General features: G+C 41.6%; 1 protein-coding gene across 1 annotated transcript; it reads left to right on the forward strand.

Moving 5' to 3' along the window:
- Positions 1–464: 464 nt before the first annotated feature.
- Positions 465–19,592, forward strand: slc35f4 (solute carrier family 35 member F4). The gene is made up of 7 exons (XM_070842296.1): positions 465–693; positions 15,726–16,026; positions 16,491–16,710; positions 16,806–16,931; positions 17,041–17,233; positions 18,686–18,775; positions 19,351–19,592. Exons 1-7 carry the CDS (start codon positions 465–467, stop codon positions 19,590–19,592), a joined length of 1,401 nt encoding a protein of 466 aa, XP_070698397.1.
- Positions 19,593–21,107: the final 1,515 nt, after the last annotated feature.

Raw genomic sequence — 21,107 nt, forward strand, 5'->3', positions numbered from 1 at the left:
AACTGCTACCCTAAAAGATTAAAAAATGCCACTTAACTGTCTCAGTGATGATTTATGGATCACAGTATAGAATATTACAGGGATATTATAGAGAATAAAAGGGGCTCATAATGAAACCACAGAGATTTTATGTGACTGGATATTTTAGACGTGCCATACATTTTGTTTTTATGATGGCTGTAATACACGTCGTTGACTCCTCACAGCCAAGTTTGTTTCCCCTTGATTTAATCTAAATCGAGGCATGTGATAGTAGTGACACGCCCCCTAGTGTTTCATGTCTGCCATGCTCCTGGACTTTGATAACCTTGCTCTGCGTCCGGGAGCATCACTGAAGGAATGTGAATGTGGATTTGGATGTCCTCCTCTTGTTGCTAATTGTTGATGCAGCCCTGAGGGTCTTCTCGCATGGTGATCAGGGCTCATCCCCTGTCTCTTCCGATCACTGCTCGCTCGGACCTACAATGATAAGCACCGAGAGTGTTTTGGAGAGTGGAGACGAGGCTTGCATCCGGCTGGAGCCCCTGAAGAGCACGCACTTGCCGGGCAAGGCGACGCCGACCGGTGGCAGCTGCGCTGTGTTCATGGACAGCAGCCCCAAAGTGACAGCCAACGGGGTGCACGACATAGAGGACCGGATTCTGAGGATCACCGGCTACTACGGCTACCACCCGGGCTACTCCAGTCATAGAAGTGAGTGAAAAGAAAACAAAGTATGCTGATGGATCAGCAGATGATGCGACAATGTCACGCCTTTCTTTGCCAGGTGTTCCATCGCATGAATTAAAGAGACCACAATTTTATGAGAATATTGTGATAGAAATATGAATGTCAAGGGATTTTACACCAGTACCGAAAATAAAAATGCAGTAATTGCGGTGGCAGCGGCTTGTGGATCAGGAAACAAAGCACGAATCTTCTGTCCATGCAAATTAGTTTTCATTTTAATTAGGCAGTGGCAAAATCCGCTATTGTAAACTCAGCTAATTGGGTTTTAATTACGGCTATTATGGAGCAGCATGATGTCAATCACTGCCAATATCAGCTGGAGGCTGGGTGATGCTGGCCCATCCATCTCAGAGACACAACATTAGAGAGAGGGAGAGAGAGAGAGAGAGAGAGAGAGAGAGAGAGAGAGAGAGAGAAAGAGAAACAAATCCAACACCATCAGGCTATGAAATTAAACAGCAAAGTGTCATGCACAAATTATGCTGGCATTTTCTAATTCAATTTCAAAGTTAATTGTTTACACTGTAACCTAATGTTGTCCACATTAAACACTCATGTTGGTGAACTCAAACAATCACTTACATGGCAGCTTCACATGACTTTCAAATGTTTGATTAAAACAATCAATCTCTCAAAGGACAAATACAGCAGCTCTTCCCGTGACGCATGTGAATATTGCCACACATCTCCCGACATGCTTGAGCTATAGCAGTGCTTCTATACGCTAAGCTGCTCTGTAATTTTCATTTGTCAATGTGGTTTTGATTGGTAGAGCAATATAGGATTTTTGCTGACACAGAGACAATGACTGGGATTGGAGGAGAAAGCTGATGATGCACTTTGGTCAGGGATGATTTTTTAAATCTTGCCCTCCACTTCTGTAAAAGTATTGCCAGTATTGCCAGCGCGAGACAGTTTAGGGGAAAAGAACAACCATTGCAACGCTCTGTGCACGGCCAATTAGGGGTTTTATAAACAGCTTTATGGTAATGATGATGGTTTGTAGCATTATAGTCACAGGATCTCACCTCTGTGTTACGTAACTGACATCGTTCTATATTAAAAGAGGGGATCTTGAATAAATCACCCAGAACTGTAAGTGGTCATCTATCTGTGAGTCTTTTATGTTTCAGATGGTGATGCACTTCACCCCAAATGAATTGGACATGTCACGTAAGCTCCCTAATGTCTTCCTCTGGCTGTTACATAAAAGCTCAACTACAAAGTCATGCCTTAGAGATACACATCTGGAAAAGAGATGCACTCCCAGTGTTATGATGTTCCTTTGCATATCTACTACTCAACCCTTGTACTCTGTGACATAATTCATTACTCTGACAAACTTGTTTTAAGTCTCAAAGGAAATGTGTGCATGCAGACTGGACCTCATTCGATCAAGAGCAGTTCCAGCTGAGGCTCTTTGGGGCGAGCTCTCGCACCTCGATGGGTTTTCAGATAGAGGCTGAGGAAAAAGAAATGAGCCTGTCTCTCCTTAACTGCCTCCTGTTTATCAGGGGTGTCAGTCGCAGTAGATTAACCATGAATGCAATCTCATACTTTCATTTGAGAGTATATTAACTCGTCCAAATTCATCTATTGTAAGAGCACTTGGTGAGCGAGGGACACCCAAAGGTTTAAAGTGAAAACAGACTGAGCAAGTGTAGCAGTTCAAGGGAACATTTTATATCATGTTTGACATACACAAGATTTGTGGCTCTGATACCATATGTGACAATAAATCAAATCAAGACCTCTAATATTGTAAAAGGTTTACATTTTTTTCCAACACAGAAGCCAGTTGAAAACAAAGCCACAATCAAAGATAGGATGGATCATTTCAGTACTGACACATAGTCCACTGCTGTTCATTGTTTTTTTTAAAGTTAATATTCTAAATGTTTGCTTTTTTTATTAATGCATGAATTTCAAGACACGCTATGCGAATGTCAATGTATATCATGAGATATGTTTTAATGTAAGTCATTTCATCTATAAGTTTATTGACAGGAAAAACATTTCCAACGATTCTGATAACTGATTAATTGTTTTTGGAATTTTTCAAGCAAACTGCCAACAATTCACTGTTTGCAGCTTCTCACGTGTGAATTTGCAACTTTTCTTTGCTATAAATGACAGTTAACTGCACATCTCTGTTTTGGACTGTTTGTTGGACAAAACAAGACCTTCGAATACAACACAAGGCTAAATGATAAATAAAGAACATAACTAGCAGAATTATTGATATCGAAAATAATGGTTATTTGCAGCCAAGGTTCCCAGTATACTGCTCAGGCCCCTGTCTGTTCCATCTCCTTGCCAACGCCACACTCTAGCAGAGGAAAATAAAAGATGGTGTGTTGTGATGTGATTTCAGGTATAGGAAGCAGGTGTGGATTCTAATAGTATCCATACCAAGCTCATAAAAACCAGTGTATCTGCAAGCGGAGGTGTGATTTGATTTGAGAGACATTTCCCATTTCTCTGATAAAATATGCCATCTGTAGCCCTGTGTTTCTCCGTCTATCCATCAACTGATTTTTGTGCATGCCAGTCAACAGACGGTATTCCTCAGGGCAGCGTACTTGTCACCATTTTTCCTGCTTGCACAGCTATTAAACATGCTGTCGCTGTAAAGGAGCCGGACTAAATTGTTCACCCAACTTCTTCTTAAATGTATTTGAACATTCTCAGGAACAATGATGTGAAAATGCTTTTTATAAACTTTTTATAAACATTGCTTGCCGTCTGAAAGCACCACATTATTTTCCTTTGCTTTGTTTACACATTTGGTAAAGTCTAAGTTGAGAATCGCACATCCTTCAGTCTGTTAAGTATAATTTTCCATAAAGGTTAAGACAAAGGAGCACGTAAATAGAACAGTAGGCTCATCCTGCCAAGCCTATGGGGTGATGATATATTTAGTAAGATTCTGGTGCCAGTTTATTATTGCCACTTGCCATCTGCCTTGAATTAGAAGATGCCTCTAAGGGGGATTGTGGACTACATTTGGTGACGGGGTCTGGGCTCTAATACATACAGAGCAGTTATCATATAACGGCGTATATGCAGTAATAAGATATGACAGTAAGAAAGTAAATGCAGTTCTAAACAAGCAAGGTGCAATATTGCATCACTTAATGTGACTACAAAAATGTGCCAAAGAGAAAAAGTGAAATGTGACAGAGTCTAAATCAGAAAAAGAAAAGCACATTCTGACAGCACCCGCTCGGCAGCAGCCAGCAATGGTGTGTGCACTAAATGCTTTCTCAGCATCTCCTGGAAAACCAATAATTTGCTGTGTGTCTTGTTTTGAATAGATAATTTAGAAAAAGGCAAGTCTGTAGTGCAGACATGCTCCCTGCTGGGTAAATAGGTATAGTGCAGGAGAAATGACAGGTACTTGTAGTGGCAGCCCTGCTCAGCACTGTGCCTGTGCTGTTAACCGCTGGATTCACAGCAAGGCAACAGTAAACACGAGCACTCAGAGGAAAACTATGAAGGAAGGGCCTGAAATACAACCATTTATCACAATGTGCTGTATGATTATGTGTACTTTAGACTACAGAGAAAGTCTGGAGAGACAAAAAAAAAAAGAAGAAAACAGATATGCCTTTGAATCCTCCTATGCTTGCTCTGATTACTGATGATGCTTTGAAATGATTTATTCCCAGCGTTATCAGTAGGGTAACTTTCACTTTCTTTCTCGAACATTGCTTCAAACATCCTGTACGTACATGCTCTTATTTTGGACTGTCCCGCTCCCATGCCTGCTCACTCAAGGCTATTTTTAACCAGCCTTGAGTCGAATGGGATATGAGCTTTGCCTGAATGACTCCTGGAGTGCTATTAGTCTCACATCCTCCTGGGAATGAGCAGAAATACCATGCAAGTATTGGGTGCAATATTTCTCCACTGGAGTTATAGAACTGCTGACCTGCAGTAATGCCACTGTGCCACTGGTCACATGTTGTAGTATTGCATGTCAGGTGAAGGAATACTTTTGGCTCGCCACAGTGAGTCTCTTTCACATTTGCTTTTCCCTGTGAGGAATTTTCTGTAATCCAAAGGTAATATTACATAACACAAGGCACAGTGTGTGAAAGGTTTGTAATGGTCTTTCCATCATGCACCAACAGTCTTGTCAGCAGATCAACACTGCCCCCTTGTGGTCTGTAAATCCAACAACAATAACAAAGTGACCCTCCACATCCTCCAGTGAAATGCCCAAAAGTAAATCTCCGTATTGAATTAATCCAATAACTACCTCAGTGTATGAATCAGAATAAAAAGACAAATTCATGTTCACTCCACAGTTCATTGAATTCAAAAAACAACTTTGATTCTAAAAAAAACCAAAACATTTAACGTATTAATACTGTATAATTTTATACTTGCTACGCTATGTTTCCAGGGCTATGATAAAGGGTTATTTCACTCACATTACTGAAAAATGTATAATTCCATGTACCCATAGTGGTATGCAACATTTGGATAGGTTATATAGTTACTGAAGAAGTTGTCTTTGCAGAACAGGGTGCAGCGGGCAACTGTACCAAGGCCACTCAGGGGCCCCAAAAGCCGAGGCTGAATGTGTGTCAACTGTTTTTAGGTCATTTAAATAATTGCAAATATGTTGAAATTTTGGAACTTATTTTTAGTTTAAATTGTGTTCACAGTGGACATATCCATAAAGAAAGTTGTGTTTAATCAAACTAACAAAGGTAGGGCCAGGGAGTATTCCACAAGAGGAGTACTGGTTTGTACCTGAGCAAATGATGAAAATATGTAGTCATCTGACTCACAGTTCTACACCATATGAACAGTAGCACAGTAGCATAAGTACAGGTCAGCAGTTCTGAACTCCAATATGGAAAAATATTTTAAGGTACTCTTGCCCTGGGGGGCCCTAACAGGCTAATCTGGCCAATAATGTCCCTGTCAAAATTCCTCTCCCTTCAACTGGTGGTTGAACAAGACAACACCAGGATGAGTGAGAAGTGAGTGAGTTAGCTGGTGAAAGGTCTGAGTAAATAGTCTGTGTATAGGAACATGTAGGAACATCTGTCCTCATGTCTCTGTCTATGCAATCCATCCAATTCACCACAAGGTGTCCTCCTTTTCCAATGTTCCACCTACATTGCCTTGAATTGATGAACTGATGTCCAGTGAAACACAACCATCCTTAACGGTCATTTAACTAGATTACTAGTTACTGGTTTGTCCGGTCCATACTACAACTTAAATCAGATGAAATCATCTCTCATCCTCCTTCTGTGCTCCTCGTCCTCTCTGAGATGTAATGAGGCTAAAAACAAAAGAGCTTCCACCATAAACCGAGGAGCAATGGTTAATCTAAATAACAAAAGCACCTGAATTGGTTGAATGCGTCAGTGCACTCATGCAATGGTGCCCAACGGTTGCTATGGAGGTAAAGAGAGAGGATGTTGTACTATTTCATGCTTTGATCTGGCATGCAATAGTACCATTGTGCTATATCCACTAATTTTCTTGTTAATTAGATGCACCCATCTAGGTTATAGATGGTGATGATGTTTGGTGTTTTTTGAAACTGTTTAGGGAAGTATTGTTTCAACCTTATGATCATTTTAGAACTATAGTTTGTGGCGCAGTTGATATCTAGTGTTATACTAAGAAGTGTCAGATATTTGGTGTGAGATATGATGCCCTTGTGCTGCAAAATTGGTGGTGAGGAAGAAACTTGGTCTGCTGGCCTTTTCAGCGGCTGACTTAAAGGGAAACTTACAAATCACACCATTTGTGAGCTGACAATGAACATGCAACTTGTTATGCTAAAGTTACCTATGCATAAACAATATAAATATACGCTACAGAGAAATGAACAGTCACTTTGAGCCCTTGGTCTAATATTTGAAATTGAATGGTGGCCTCCTGTAGCGCCCGTGCTCCAGGTATTTCTCTTAATCTGATAGCGATTAGCATCCTGGGCTCTGCTGACGGGGCGGTTTCTCTGTCCCCTCCCTGTCTAGCTGTTGGCTCCGCTCATCAGCAGGGCTATTTTTAAGTTTAACCCTCCTTGTCTCAGGGGATCCACACCCCCAGCTCATCCCCTGCTTACACCTGATCTAACATTTGTTTCAGCCATGCTAGCATCACACCCTTAATGCACAAACATTTTAATCAAACCTCATTCTCACGGCGTCACTTAATGCATTCGCATTAGTGCTGCACTCATTCTGTCACACTGAGTGACCATGGGAAATAAGTGAGCTCGCACCGTGGCATTGCCCTGAAAAATGACAACAGAGAGTTGCTTTCAAAACGTCTCCTCAATATTGAATTCTGCATTCAAACAAATATATTGCCATGGTGTTACTGGAATGGCCCTGCAATTTTCCATTGTGACAAACAGCCAAACAATAACTGTTCTGTCTCTCTGAGCCTGAAGAATGAGCAGAGAAGCACTCTGATCTGCTGTGCACTCTATAGACGTCCCAGAACCTTGGCTGATGAGAGTAGAGACAGACAGGAAGGGAGGGGCTCAGGGTGATACTGATATAATGACAGAAATCCTGGAGCAAACATGACTTCAAAATAGCTCTTGTTTAGTATTCCTAACAAGCCAACTTAGATAAAGAGTCAGTGCACTAGCTGCATGGCGTGCTTTCTCAGGTCATAGCTCTTCCTTTACTGGCTTGGCTACTATTGATTTTACTGGTGAGACGGTGAGCGTTGCATAGCATAGGTTATATTAAGATTATATTACATTGTGTCTGACCGCATATGCTAGATACTGATGTGTCATTGATGTCGAGGCCCAAGCAATATTCAGGTCCATTAAAGCGTCAGGTGGATAAACCACAGCTAGAGATAGAGTGGCCAGAGGGCTTCCTTGAAATGGAAACTCCTGACCACAGTCCCAAGGGTTGCTCACATGGCCCAGACTGACCCTTCTCAGGTCCACAGTGGCAGCTGAGATGAGAGGGTTTTCCCCGATTATACAACAGTGATGGAAAAAGTATTGAAATCTTTTATTAAAGTTATCACAACGTAAACATTAAATGTAAAACACTCAATTATCCGTTGTGCATGTGCAGAAGATTTAAGTTTAAAGTGAAGAAGCACTGAAACTGCTCACAGTAAGTATGATTCATAGCATTTGTTCAGACAGAGCACTGAAGCTGCATCTGCATTAGCTGATTGGGATCAGCTGATTTATTCCTGCCTTCCAGTCACTGGCTCATTCACAGCTCTGTGGCTATCAGCTAACTAGTAACGTCATATTATCATATTGGGTGTGCTCAGCGCTGCCAACGCAATGTGACACTTCTCACTATTACTTTGCTGATTCGCTCATGCCAACGCTGTTTGCCTCTGCAGCTCGCTCAACCAACACAGGACACTTTTGCACAATTTCCTGGTATTGTTGATTGATTTATATGCCATGTATGTTTATTGGTTTTTTTAGCACAATCATTTTTGCTGTTCAGATACTTAAAGAGGTCCCCCATAAAACAGAGCCTTCTCCTCCAAATCTAGGTGTGTAACCATTTATTATTGTCATGTACAGGAAAAATGATTTGTTACCTGTGTTACCGGAGTAATTAACAAGAAGCCTTGTGGCTATAACAGCTACTTACAGGTCTCAACATTTGACAATGTCATGTTGTTGACATGGTAGGCAGCACTTAAATGTTCTAGGTGATCCAGATGCTGCTAGATTGAAATATTGTTCACAAGAAATATTCCAAGCTTAGAGGAGCTTTTTTATGTACTTTTTGTCTTACTCCCAGCCACCAGATAGATTTTGTTGAATAAATAGTACCATATTCCCCCCAAATAGTCCAATTATGCACAAACATCCCATATTTAGCTTAAGAGCAGTATTTGCTATGTAAAAGGCAAATTCCCAGGAGAAAAATGTTTAAGAAACTTCCAAAAATGCTTGAGTGGGTTTGTATTGCTGTATCCTTCATGCTGTCTTTCGAAGATGGATGTAACATCTGAGTGGCAGATCACTGCAGTGAAGTGAACATGTGTAATAGTGGTGTAAGTGCTGTGTGGGCACAGGCCTCCTTACCCCTTATTCTAGATGTCTAGGATCACTTGGATGGCTTCAGTGGATGACAGAGTTTATATTATACATTTTGAAACTTTGTGACAGTTATGCCTTTTTCATAGCACCATTGATTAATGTTGCAGTGGTGAAAGCAACAGGAGAGGGCTGTACTAATAATCCCACTCTCAAGGAGTAGTGAAGAGCAGGAGATGTGCCAAGAAGAGAGAGAGTCATTGAATGACAGAGGTATAGAGAGAGAGGAAGGAGTGAGAAGAGCGTGGTCAGGTAGAAAAGAGAGGGGAGGAGGAAGGAGAAAAGGAGGGGGCAGCAGCTAACGCAGCATAATTAGCCTGGGCTGCTTGGTTACCTTCCAAACAAAGCTGCTGATTTGCGGAGCAAAGGAAGAGGAGGGGAAAAGTGAGAGAGACAGGCAGAAACGAGGAGGGGGAGGACAGAAAGAGATGAGGGGAGTGATTGCGCCATGCCACACACACTTGAATCTCAGTCTCCCTTGGAGACAGTGGCAGCGCTGGATCCCGGCATGACAGTGCAACAGTAGAGTCTCCACTTCACTGCACTTCCACTGAGCTATCTCTACTGAGCTGTGTCACTATCCAGACAGACAGACAAAGACAGGGAGAGAGCACCAGTAACAGAGTGCTGGGCCGGTGAGGAGCGGAGAGACAGGACTGGAGTGCTGGGAAGAAGACAGAGGAGTTGACAGAGATCTGGGAGGAGGAGGGGGAGGCAATCAAGAGCAGAAGAAGAAGCGGAGGAGTCAGAAGTCTGAGGATGCACGGACCTAGCAGGAGGAGCTGCTGAGCGTGCAGCTTTAGCAGCAACCCAGGCACACTTACACACTCACACACACACATACACACACATCCCAAAGGAAGGACAGTGTGTTGTGCCCCCAGTGGAGGATGAAGAAGCACTCAGCCCGAGTGGCTCCTCTCAGCTCCTACAGCACACAGGTCCTGACCTGCCCCATCTCTGAAGGTAAACCAAAAGAATCAGAGAGGCCCACTTGATTCTAAACTGTGTATACTTGTGTATGTGTTAGCATGAAATTAGTTACTGCCAGCATTGGCTCATATTGGCTTTCCTAAAACTTTTATTTGATTTATTTTTTGACATTTTTACAGCAGACAACATATTATTTCCCATCAGGCATCAGATACACCAAAGTGGCATATAGAGTGTACAGGTACTCATATTAAATACAGCGATGTGGGTGTGTTCTACTGAAGTCAGGGGTGTGCTGCATTCACTTTGAACACATGATAAAAGAAATTAAAATCAACGATAATACCAGTAAAGACCAACTACTGAACTGAGCTTCTTTTCACCAGGACCTTTGAGCAGTTTTCCTTTGGGTGAAGTAAAAAACACATTTGTATCATTTCAGTTTACTGCTGGCAGAGTTGAGAAGCTAAATGCGCTGACAGGAAGTGTAGTTGTAGCAGCAGCATGTGCTCGGTTGTTTTTGGCTGCCCTGTGTGGCCCAGCACTGATGTACAAAAAAACCCAAACAGGCCCAAGTCAGCTGCTTTCACATCTGTTAACCTGTTCGTCCTTCGTCTAAGTGAGCATTTCTACTTCGCATTCTTGAGCATTCTCATCCCTAAAAGCTTTCACCTAAATCCCTCTACCTATCATCACAACCATGCCACATCTTTTGACCTAATTTAGATAAAGACCAGACGTTGTTTGACCTGCCTTAACGATGCAGCCTTGACTGTGAGCTTCATATTGGATTCCATCCATGAGGTCCATCCATCAATGTCACTGGCATGCAGCGTCAGTGGCGGGAAATAAAACATAGGATAGATTGAAATGTGAGGTTCGAGCAGCGTACTGCGTCACACAGACTGGATACACTCTGTTAATGGGTGCCAGTAGTGAATGATCCTATGCAGCACTGTGATTGCTTTAATGAAATGGTATGATGTTAATGCTTTCAAATACACCTCTTTCTAGCCATAGTAAGCACGTCAGCTGATTCCATGTATGAGTTTAAACATTATTCAAATTCTAAAAAGTTAAATACAGTATTGATTTGCATTGTATAGCCTACACGTAACCTTAAAAGTATCAATTCTGTGCATTTGTGTTTGATATAGGTGGAAAGGAGCTTGTCTCATCTTCAAATTTTGTACTTGACGTACTTTAAGCGGATACTCAAACTAATGGTTAATGCATTTGTGGAGAGGGGATATTTTAATGTTAAGGCATTCATTCCTACTTTTATGTGATGATACTATAACAACAAAAACCTTTAGAAGCTAAATGAATCATTTTTATGTAAAAGAAACACCCCTGGGTCCATAATTATGCAGTAATAAGACTACTACTCTTCAATTTGAGCAATTTTCCAGACAAATACACTTACTCTGAGCTGGCTGAAATCGACCTTGATTAGCACTTTTTCTGCTTTAGTGAAGTATTTCACTACAATACTGTGCTGACTGTCTGTACGTCGGGGATTATTGTTTCCTTTGCAATTTTTTAGCAGCAATACTAGTCAGCAACAAGACTCTCTGTTATGAGAGTACAATTTTGGCCACGAGAGCTGCTTTTATGAGACAAGGGAATAGTAGAGTTATAATATTACTGCATCTTGGCACCAGATCAGCCTGTTGTGGCTTCTACCGCAGGACAGAAGAGCCCGTATCCAACACTAAAAGCTTTAAGTTTTGTCTGTGCTACGAAACACGAACCATCTTGCTTGTTGGGTGAGCCGAAGCAGGCATAAAGAATTAAAAAACCTGCTTCCCTCTTGCAGAAACATCAGATCTCCGTTTCCCAGTTAGCAACCGCCAGGCTCATTAGCTTGATTAAGAATCCTTGTTGTGACAGAACACAATTAGACCAAATCCCTGGATGATCCCGTAGAAAAGATTGGTATCGTTGTTGAGCATTTTGCTTTCACCACTAACTGTAGATCTGTTCCCAGCTGGGATATACTGAAAGGTGAAACATTTTATCTGAGAGAGAGGTTTTTTTTGAGGTGGTGGTGGTTTGGAGGACTATGGTTGAAGGTTTTTTGGTCTCTTGGGTCAAAATACTAAATGACTCGAGGCCAGTGCTGCACTGCCGCAGTGGTGGAGGGTAACTAATTACATTTACTCAAGAACTGTACTTAATCACAGTTATTAGGTACTTGTACTTGACTTGAGTATTTCCATTGTATGCTATCTTATACTTCTACTCATTCAGAGCAAAATATTGTACTTTTTACTACCTTACATTTATCGGACAGATTACTGGCCACTTTTCAGATGGAGATTTTACATTAAAAAACACATCATATGCATTTCACTTCCAACTTCTCATATGGTTTTATTTAAAAAAAAACTGTTTGAGACCACAAAAAGCAAAGGTTATAGAAAAGTCCCTCAGATTTATCTCAAGTTGGACTGAACTGCCTGACTGCATATAAAATAGTTAAAACAAGTTTCAACATGACCAGTGACATTACAGTTTAATGCTACTTGCATTGATACATCAGTTCTAACAACCTAATAAGGTAAAATATGATAATATTAGTCATAGGAGCAAATATTCTGCAGTGTACTTTAAGCTGATGATACTTCTGTACTTTTACTTACTGTAAATGTGAGACTTTTACTTGCAATGGGACATCTTTACATCATGGTGATGTACTTTTTTACCTAAGTAAAGGATCTGACTACTTCTTTTGCACTGACATGGCTTTAATATGCATCTTTATATTCACCATTCTTTCTCGGATATAACAGTTACAGCCATCATTTAGCTTTGATATTTTCTTTCGGTGCCAGCGAGGCTGTGGAAACTACACTTATGAACCCACTTTGTCTTGAAAAGTTTTAGAATTTACTCGTGGGTACAATCCACTTTCATTAGACAGTGTCAGTGACACTACTTGTAGACCCATTACAGGGCTTCCTGCGGAGGTCCCATGCAGATAACAAAAGACTATTAGATGCAATAATGAGCACCCCTGAGATGCCCAGCTACTGTAGAGGGGAGATACCACGGGTAAGTTCCAGAGCTCGCAGGACTTTAGCGTCTGTAGCCATGGTGGAAATGGCAGAGCTTCACATGCTGATCTAGCAAAGACAGCACAGGCAGCAAACATTCAGCACATGTCATCTTTTATTCCTGCCCTGGTGTAAATTGATCACACTGTTGAAAGTTAAAGTACGGATCTGAGCTCTCACAAAATGCTCTCTCTCTCTGTCTCTCTCTCTCACTCTCTCACTCACTCACTCACTCACTCACTCACTCACACACTCACACACACACACACACACACACACAGCACTTCACATAATATACAGCACAGTAAAGGTCCAGCTATAGCTATTCACTACTGCAATCCATTAAGGCACTGTGCCAGATCAACCATGCGTCACTAGCAGAAGAATAAAAATAGGTCCTCTCTGTCTATCAGTGTATCTGACCATCTATATTTATGTACCTGTTTCTCAGTTACTCCTTAAAATACTTGTTTTCATGTTCCCATGAGCCCAAAGGAAATACTTTCAAAGCAGGAATGCACCAACAGTCAAAACAGTTGCTGCCAAGGTTGACATGACTTTCTTGTGGAAAGTCATGTGGTTAGGTTTACTCTTGCTTTCTGGGCATCAGGTTTCTGTGCACACCTGACTACAATGGGTGTACAGTACGTGCTGCATCATGAGGCGACAAAGCTATTTATGACATGCACAGCCACAATGCTAGGCCAACACATTTTTAACAAAGCCTTACCTTATGCATTAGTGCCTTTACAGCAAGAAATGCAAACGGTGGTAGTGATCTCTAAGTGCCATTGATCAATAAATGCTTATGTGCTGGACCCCAGCCAGGGAGACACAAGCTACACCTTACTGTATGCTGTCCAATACAAACCATACAGAATATGTGAAGTTTGGTTGCTATAAACCAGGGGTGTCCAAACTTTTTTCACTGAGGGCCACATACAGAAAAACATACAAAGGGCTGGGCCATCAGCATCAGCACCAGCACCAGCACCAGCACCAGCATCAGCATCAGCATCAGCATCAGCATCAGCATCAGCATCAGCACCAGCATCAGCACCAGCATCAGCATCAGCATCAGAGAGGGAAGCTTGAAATAGTCTGTGCTAGAGCCCTGGTGCTCGAATTAACAGCCTTACCTCCACTTTCTTGCCCCTCGGCAGACACCGTAGATTCCTTTGCATTCGCCTGTCCCAGCTGGAGCCCCATCCGTCGTACCTCCACACAGCTCGTCCCATTTAAGTCCCATCATGCCAACTGCACCTGGCACAGCTTCAAAAACATCCTCACCCGTCGTGGTGCTCTTTAGACTGCTAAGATCAAGCAGCTCCTCCGTAATGCAAGAGTGATCGTCATTAGTTACTAGCTGTGCTCTCATCGCACACCGCGTCCGAAACTTTCTACACTCACTTGCTCTCTTACGTTTCCTTAATTCTGCCATTTTGGGTCACCTGTAGCAAATTTCTTCTTCGATTACTTATTTTATAGAGAAGCTGCCTCGTTCAAGACAGTTACTCCACCTAGCGGTGAGACTAAGAAGTACAATACAGTCCAGCGCAAGTTCCATGTGTGGGGCGTAGTGATGTTCGATACCACTGATTTCCTTTCCGATCCGATACTGAGTAAAATTCAGGCTGGTATCGGCGACACCGATACCGATACCTATATTTTATGCGACTACACCTAATTTGTCTTTTAAATCTAAAAAAAGAAGTGTATTTCAAATCATAGCTTCCATAAGAATATAAGGCAGAGTAATTTGTTTATTTATTTATTTATTTTAAACTCTGAAGTATATTGAGGTAGCAGCCTCATTTACAATATAGCCGAGTTAATACAACAATAGAAAAACCAAACGGAGGACACAATCATACAAAATATGTGAAAATGGTGTTTCTCTGAAAAAAAGAAAATGAGTACAATTATAAAAACATTAAAATAAATTCTTCTTTAATTATGAAGAACCACTATAAAGATGCAAACTTGCGTCTTAATTCATGTTACATGGACATGTTAACATGAAAATACTGAACATGTAAATAACACAGCATCCAACATTGACACTGTTGTTCCCTCATTCACAGGTGTTTGTTAAGGAACAATACACAGACTGACTGACTGACTGAGAGAGTTCCCACCAACCGCGTGTCATTTAGACAAGGTCTCAATAGTTTAGTTACTTTTCACCGTGTTCCTGTTAAGGATATACATTACCTCAAATGACTGAAGTATCAAAACTATCGATATTTTGATTTGAGAATCGATTTTAGAGCATAAAGATCCGGTATCGGAGGTATCGATATTTCAGGATTGATCCACACATCACTAGTGGGCCGTAGTACAATACATTTTTAGAATTTCCTGCGGGCAAATGAAAATTGGACCACGGGCCGCAGTGTGGACACCCCTGCAATAAACGATTTAGGAACAAGGTTGGGAGGCTGTACTTCCTGTATGCACAGCTGTGTTAGCGGGGCTTTGAACTTGGCTTGCTAACATGGTCACAATAACAATGCTAACCTGCTAATGAAGCAGGTAGTCTATAGTGTGTACTATGCTCACCATCTTAACTTTTACACTGGACAAATTGCTTTTTTTCCAATTAAGGCACTACATGAAAAGTTAAGGAGCCATCAAAGTATAAAAATTCATGAGAACTCTTGGCATATTAAATTACAATCACAAATGTGAACCACATGGTGGCATGGTGGAAAAATCAGTTGATTCTCAGGTGAAGCCACTGGGCTGGACCAGTTTCCAGTTCATCTGGAGGTTGTCAGGAGGTTAAACTAAAAGCCAGAAATGGCAACTTCATTGTTGTTGGGTTGTGTAGAATTCATCCTCTATGGAAACAATGAATATCTGAACATCAGAATGTCTGATTCTACAAATCATATTCTTTTATTGTCTCTTCTCCTATTCTCTCCCATCAGGAGAGGACGGTTCAGAGTCTCATGCAGAGACACCAGGCAGCGAGACCAGCGGAGAGAGCCGGTCCTATCAGACATGTACCAACACAGCTCTGAAGGTGCTGGGTGGTCTGCTGATGGTGCTGTGTGTCTCCTCCTCCTGGGTGGGTACCACGCAGGTGGTGAAGCTGACCTTCCAGTCGTTCTCCTGTCCCTTCTTCATCTCCTGGTTCAGCAGCAACTGGAACATCTTCTTCTTCCCCATATACTACTCTGGACATGTAGTTATCACACGGGAGAAGCAGACCCCCATACAGAAATTCAGGTAAACTACCACTAAAATTTAAGTCAAATAAAGATTTTACAAAACATTTACTTAAGAAAATTACAGTGTCTTTCCAATCTGATGTCTGGGAACCTTTTGCAAACATTTTTACGTGTGCTTGCCAGTGTTACTGTTTCTACTGAGCTATAGCAGACGGACAATAGAAAGCTTTTTGCTGTATTGTCACTGCTATGGAATAAAAATGCTAATTCTATAATTGGCATTTACAGATGTGTTGGTGAAGTCAGATACCAATATGTTAAGCAAAATAAAGTAATAATCCCACTTGAACAAGCCAAATAGATCAAGACTTTTCACAGTAAGCCAGTTTACCATTAATGCTTCACTAGTGGCTCCAAGAGATCTTGCCGATGAACCAGGCACCTATGCAACTGACAAACAAAGACAATGTTCCATGAGGAAAAACAAGTTCGTATAGCTTTCTCTACCCTTCTCTCTAACAGGGAGTGCAGCAAGCTGTTTGGGGAGGATGGGATGACCCTCAAGCTGTTTGTAAAGAGAACGGCACCTTTCTCAATCCTGTGGACACTGACCAACTACCTGTACCTCCTGGCCTTGAAGAAGCTAACCGCCACTGATGTCTCTGCCCTCTACTGCTGCCACAAGGCCTTTGTCTTTCTCTTGTCCTGGATTGTTCTGAAGGATCGGTTCATGGGTGTTCGGGTCTGTATGAAAACACCAACAATGATAAAACTAAATAAGACTTTTTTTTGTACTTTGTACTAATGCCACTGATGGGTCTGAATCTCTACCTGCAGATTGTGGCAGCCATAATGGCCATCACAGGTATAGTCATGATGGCTTATGCTGACGGCTTCCATGGTGATTCTTTTGTGGGCGTGGCATTAGCTGTGGGCTCAGCCTCAACATCAGCTCTTTACAAGGTTAGACAACGAAACACACTATCGGTTGAACCATTTTTGTGATTGGCTTTGCACTGAGTGTGGATACTTGTATAGTCACAGGTGTAAAAGATGTCTCCTCACCATTCAGGTGCTGTTCAAGATGTTCCTGGGCAGCGCAAACCTCGGAGAAGTGGCCCACTTCCTTTCCACCATGGGCTTCTTCAATCTCATCTTCATCTCCTGTGTGCCACTCATTCTCTACTTCACCAAGGTAGAGCACTGGGGTTCACTGTCCTCACTGCCCTGGGGATACCTGTGTGGACTGGCAGGACTGTGGCTGGGTGAGAGTGCATGCACATCCTGATATATATATATATATATATACACACACACACACACACACGTATATATATATATATACATATATATGCACATCCTGATATACATATATATTATATTATTATACATACAGTGGGGCAAAAAAGTATTTAGTCAGCCACCAATTGTGCAAATTCTCCCACTTAAAAAGATGAGAGAGGCCTGTAATTTTCATCATAGGTACACTTCAACTATGAGAGACAGAATGGGGGGAAAGAATCCAGGAAATCACATTGTAGGATTTTAAATGAATTAATTGGTAAATTCCTCAGTAAAATAAGTATTTGGTCACGCAAGATCTCACCCCATGGGGTCCAAATGATCACAAGAACGGTGAGCAAAAATCCCAGAACCACACGGGGGGACCTAGTGAATGACCTGCAGAGAGCTGGGACCAAAGTAACAAAGGCTACCATCAGTAACCCACTACGCCGCCAGGGACTCAAATCCTGCAGTGCCAGACGTGTCCCCCTGCTTAAGCCAGTACATGTCCAGGCCTGTCTGAAGTTTGCTAGAGAGCATTTGGATGATCCAGAAGAGGATTGGGAGAATGTCATATGGTCAGATGAAACCAAAATAGAACTTTTTGGTAAAAACTCAACTTGTCATGTTTGGAGGAGAAAGAATGCTGAGTTGCATCCAAAGAACACCATACCTACTGTGAAGCATGGGGGTGGAAACATCATGCTTTGGGGCTGTTTTTCTGCAAAGGGACCAGGACGACTGATCCGTGTAAAGGAAAGAATGAATGGGGCCATGTATCGTGAGATTTTGAGTGAAAACCTCCTTCCATCAACAAGGGCATTGAAGATGAAACGTGGCTGGGTCTTTCAGCATGACAATGATCGCAAACACACCGCCCGGGCAACAAAGGAGTGGCTTCGTAAGAAGCATTTCAAGGTCCTGGAGTGGCCTAGCCAGTCTCCAGATCTCAACCCCATAGAAAATCTTTGGAGGGAGTTGAAAGTCCGTGTTGCCCAGCGACAGCCCCAAACATCACTGCTCTAGAGGAGATCTGCATAGAGGAATGGGCCAAAATACCAGCAACAGTGTGTGAAAACCTTGTGAAGACTTACAGAAAATGTTTGACCTCTGTCATTGCCAACAAAGGGCATATGTGATTTTCTGGATTTTTTTTTCTCATTTTGTCTCTCATAGTTGAGGTATACCTATGATGAAAATTACAGGCCTCTCTCATCTTTTTCAGTGGGAGAACTTGCACAATTGGTGGCTGACTAAATACTTTTTTGCCCCACTGTATATATTATAGTTCTCACATTTTAGAAGCTGGTGAATTTTTTGCATGTTTACTGGAAAAATGTACATTAAACAATTGCCAGTTCTCCCAAAACTAATCGTTTCAGCTCTAATTGATTTCTGTTTCAGTGTTTTCAATCTCTTTCATGTTTTTACAGTGTTTAACATCTTGGTCCATGTTGGCGTGGTGCTCACATACCCCATTCTCATCTCCATAGGAACACTGCTCAGTGTGCCGGGGAATGCAGGTAGGGTTTCTTTATGCAATTCAAGTATTACCCCCATTTTACTGGTAATTATTTATTGGTTCAATTAACATAAACATAAATTAACATGATTTTGAAAATGTGAGTGAATGGACACACATAGTGTGGTTTTGTATTGAGAGGTCAGCACTTGGGGCCACTGTAGCAAACAGATTACACAGCAAGTCTGCCACTTTCGTCCTCGAAACCCAATCATCAATGTGCCTTAACAGACCCTGCAACTATTCTCTCGCTGAGGGAGGATCAGGTTGCCAAGGCGACACTAAATGCCTGCAGACGAGTTCTTTTCTTTAACCACAATGGACTGTATGAAGGTCAGTGGGTTACGGCAACTTGTCCCTGGGCCCCAGACCGCAAAGACACAAGGGATAAAGTGGATCACTTGTGCTGATTATAAACCGCATTTGCTACACTCATCCCCTACAGCCGCAGTGTCCTGTGGTTTATCTTACTTTATGTAATTAATCTCAGTTTGTTTTTGTTTCTCCCCCACCCTCCTTCCCTGTCCTGGTCTTTGGCTCTCTCTTTCGTTCCTGCCTTTCTTTCACCTGCTGTAGCCGTAGATGTTTTGAAACATGAGGTGATCTTCAGCGTGGTGCGCCTGGCAGCCACCTGCATCATCTGCCTAGGCTTCTTGCTCCTGCTGCTGCCAGAGGAGTGGGACTCGGTCACACTTCGTTTTCTGGCCAACATCGCAGACAAGAAATCAGAGGACCACGGCGAGGAGCTCACAGAGTCCAGTGTCCACACTCGAAGCCGCAGCCGAGCAAACGGCGCTGTCTCCATTCCTTTGGCATGATGTGGCTCAGCTCTGCTAATAGCCTCTTTTAACCTGTCTCGAAGCCCTGTCTGCTCATCTTCCTCCATTGCCCACACAGGAGGTGTGGTGGGATGTTCGGTCCACATGGACTCTCTACGAGGAAGGCAGGAAGTACAGTATTGTCCTGAACTTTAACCTTCACTCTGAAGATGCATCCCTGTCTCTGATACTTCAATTCAGAGGGGAAAATGAGAACTTTTATGGATCTTGCAAATAAAAAGGGTGGAAAGTGTTATTTACTTTCTTGAAAAAGTTGCCACGTTCAGTCCCGTTCCTCGCACGCACCCAAACCAAGAGCTGACTGGCCTCCCCTAACCTGCTCTGCGGACTGTATTCTGTGAATATAAATATTTGCAGGGCCAGTTTGGCTCAATCTTATATCTATTAATGATATTTATTTATAGCTGTATAAATAAGAGTAATAATTTTAAGTCTTATTGAATAGTATTAATTACAAGAATGACAATTATACTATGCGTAATGTACAGGCTCTTTTGGTTTTATAATAAAAGCCTTAAAACCATTATTGACAGCAATGTATTACTAGTTGAATTGAGGACCATATGTATGTGGCTAAATCCTTATTTAACAATTTTGGAATATTGCTTTTTGATTTTTCAGTAATTTTGTTTTTGCCCAAATCAACATCAACAATGATACACACATTGCAGATTTCTTCAAATTAAACCAGCAGCATCATCAACACTTTAACAGGTAAAAAACTAAACCAAAACTTTTTCAAGAGCAACAGAATAGGGATCCCTCCTCGAGACTACAGCTGTCTTGTATACACAGAGTAGAGAGAAGCAGCTATAAAAATAACAATAGGATAAATGGTAATATTAATCAAACAGTAAACATATATAGTTATCAATAAATGTTATATTCAATGCATCAAAAGCAATTGGTCTAATTTTATAAGCTATTACAAGCTTGTATTTTTTTCCCACTTAAATCAACTCTCCCACTTCAACATGAAAACACACAAAATAACCATATGATCTAATGTTAGCAAAGACATATTTTGATGTTAGAATATGTTTAAGGTGTGATCACCATTTTTTTAAACATCACTATAAGAACATAGCAGTGTGATTCATATAGTAGCAATCTGTAAAGTGCATTAGATTAATTAAATAATTCTCCTCGCTGTAATGTATTATATACACTCCCCTCCAAAAGTATTGGAACAGTGAGGCCAATTCCTTTTTTTTGCTGTAGACTGAAAACATTTGGGGTTGACCTCAAAAGATGAATATGAGACAAGAGATCAACATTTCAGCTTTTATTTCCAGGTATTTACATCTGGATCTGATACACAACTTAGAAGATAGCACCTTTTGTTTGAACCCACCCATTTTTCATGTGAGCAAAAGTATTGGAACATGTGACTGACAGGTGTGTTTTGTTGCCCTGGTGTGTCCTATTACATTGATTTTTCAAACAATAAATAGCGCTGAATGTCTACGTTCAGTTTCAGATTTGGGTTTTGCC

The sequence above is a fragment of the Pempheris klunzingeri genome, chromosome 13, assembly GCF_042242105.1.
Source record: "Pempheris klunzingeri isolate RE-2024b chromosome 13, fPemKlu1.hap1, whole genome shotgun sequence".
NCBI classification, from domain to species: domain Eukaryota; kingdom Metazoa; phylum Chordata; class Actinopteri; order Acropomatiformes; family Pempheridae; genus Pempheris; species Pempheris klunzingeri.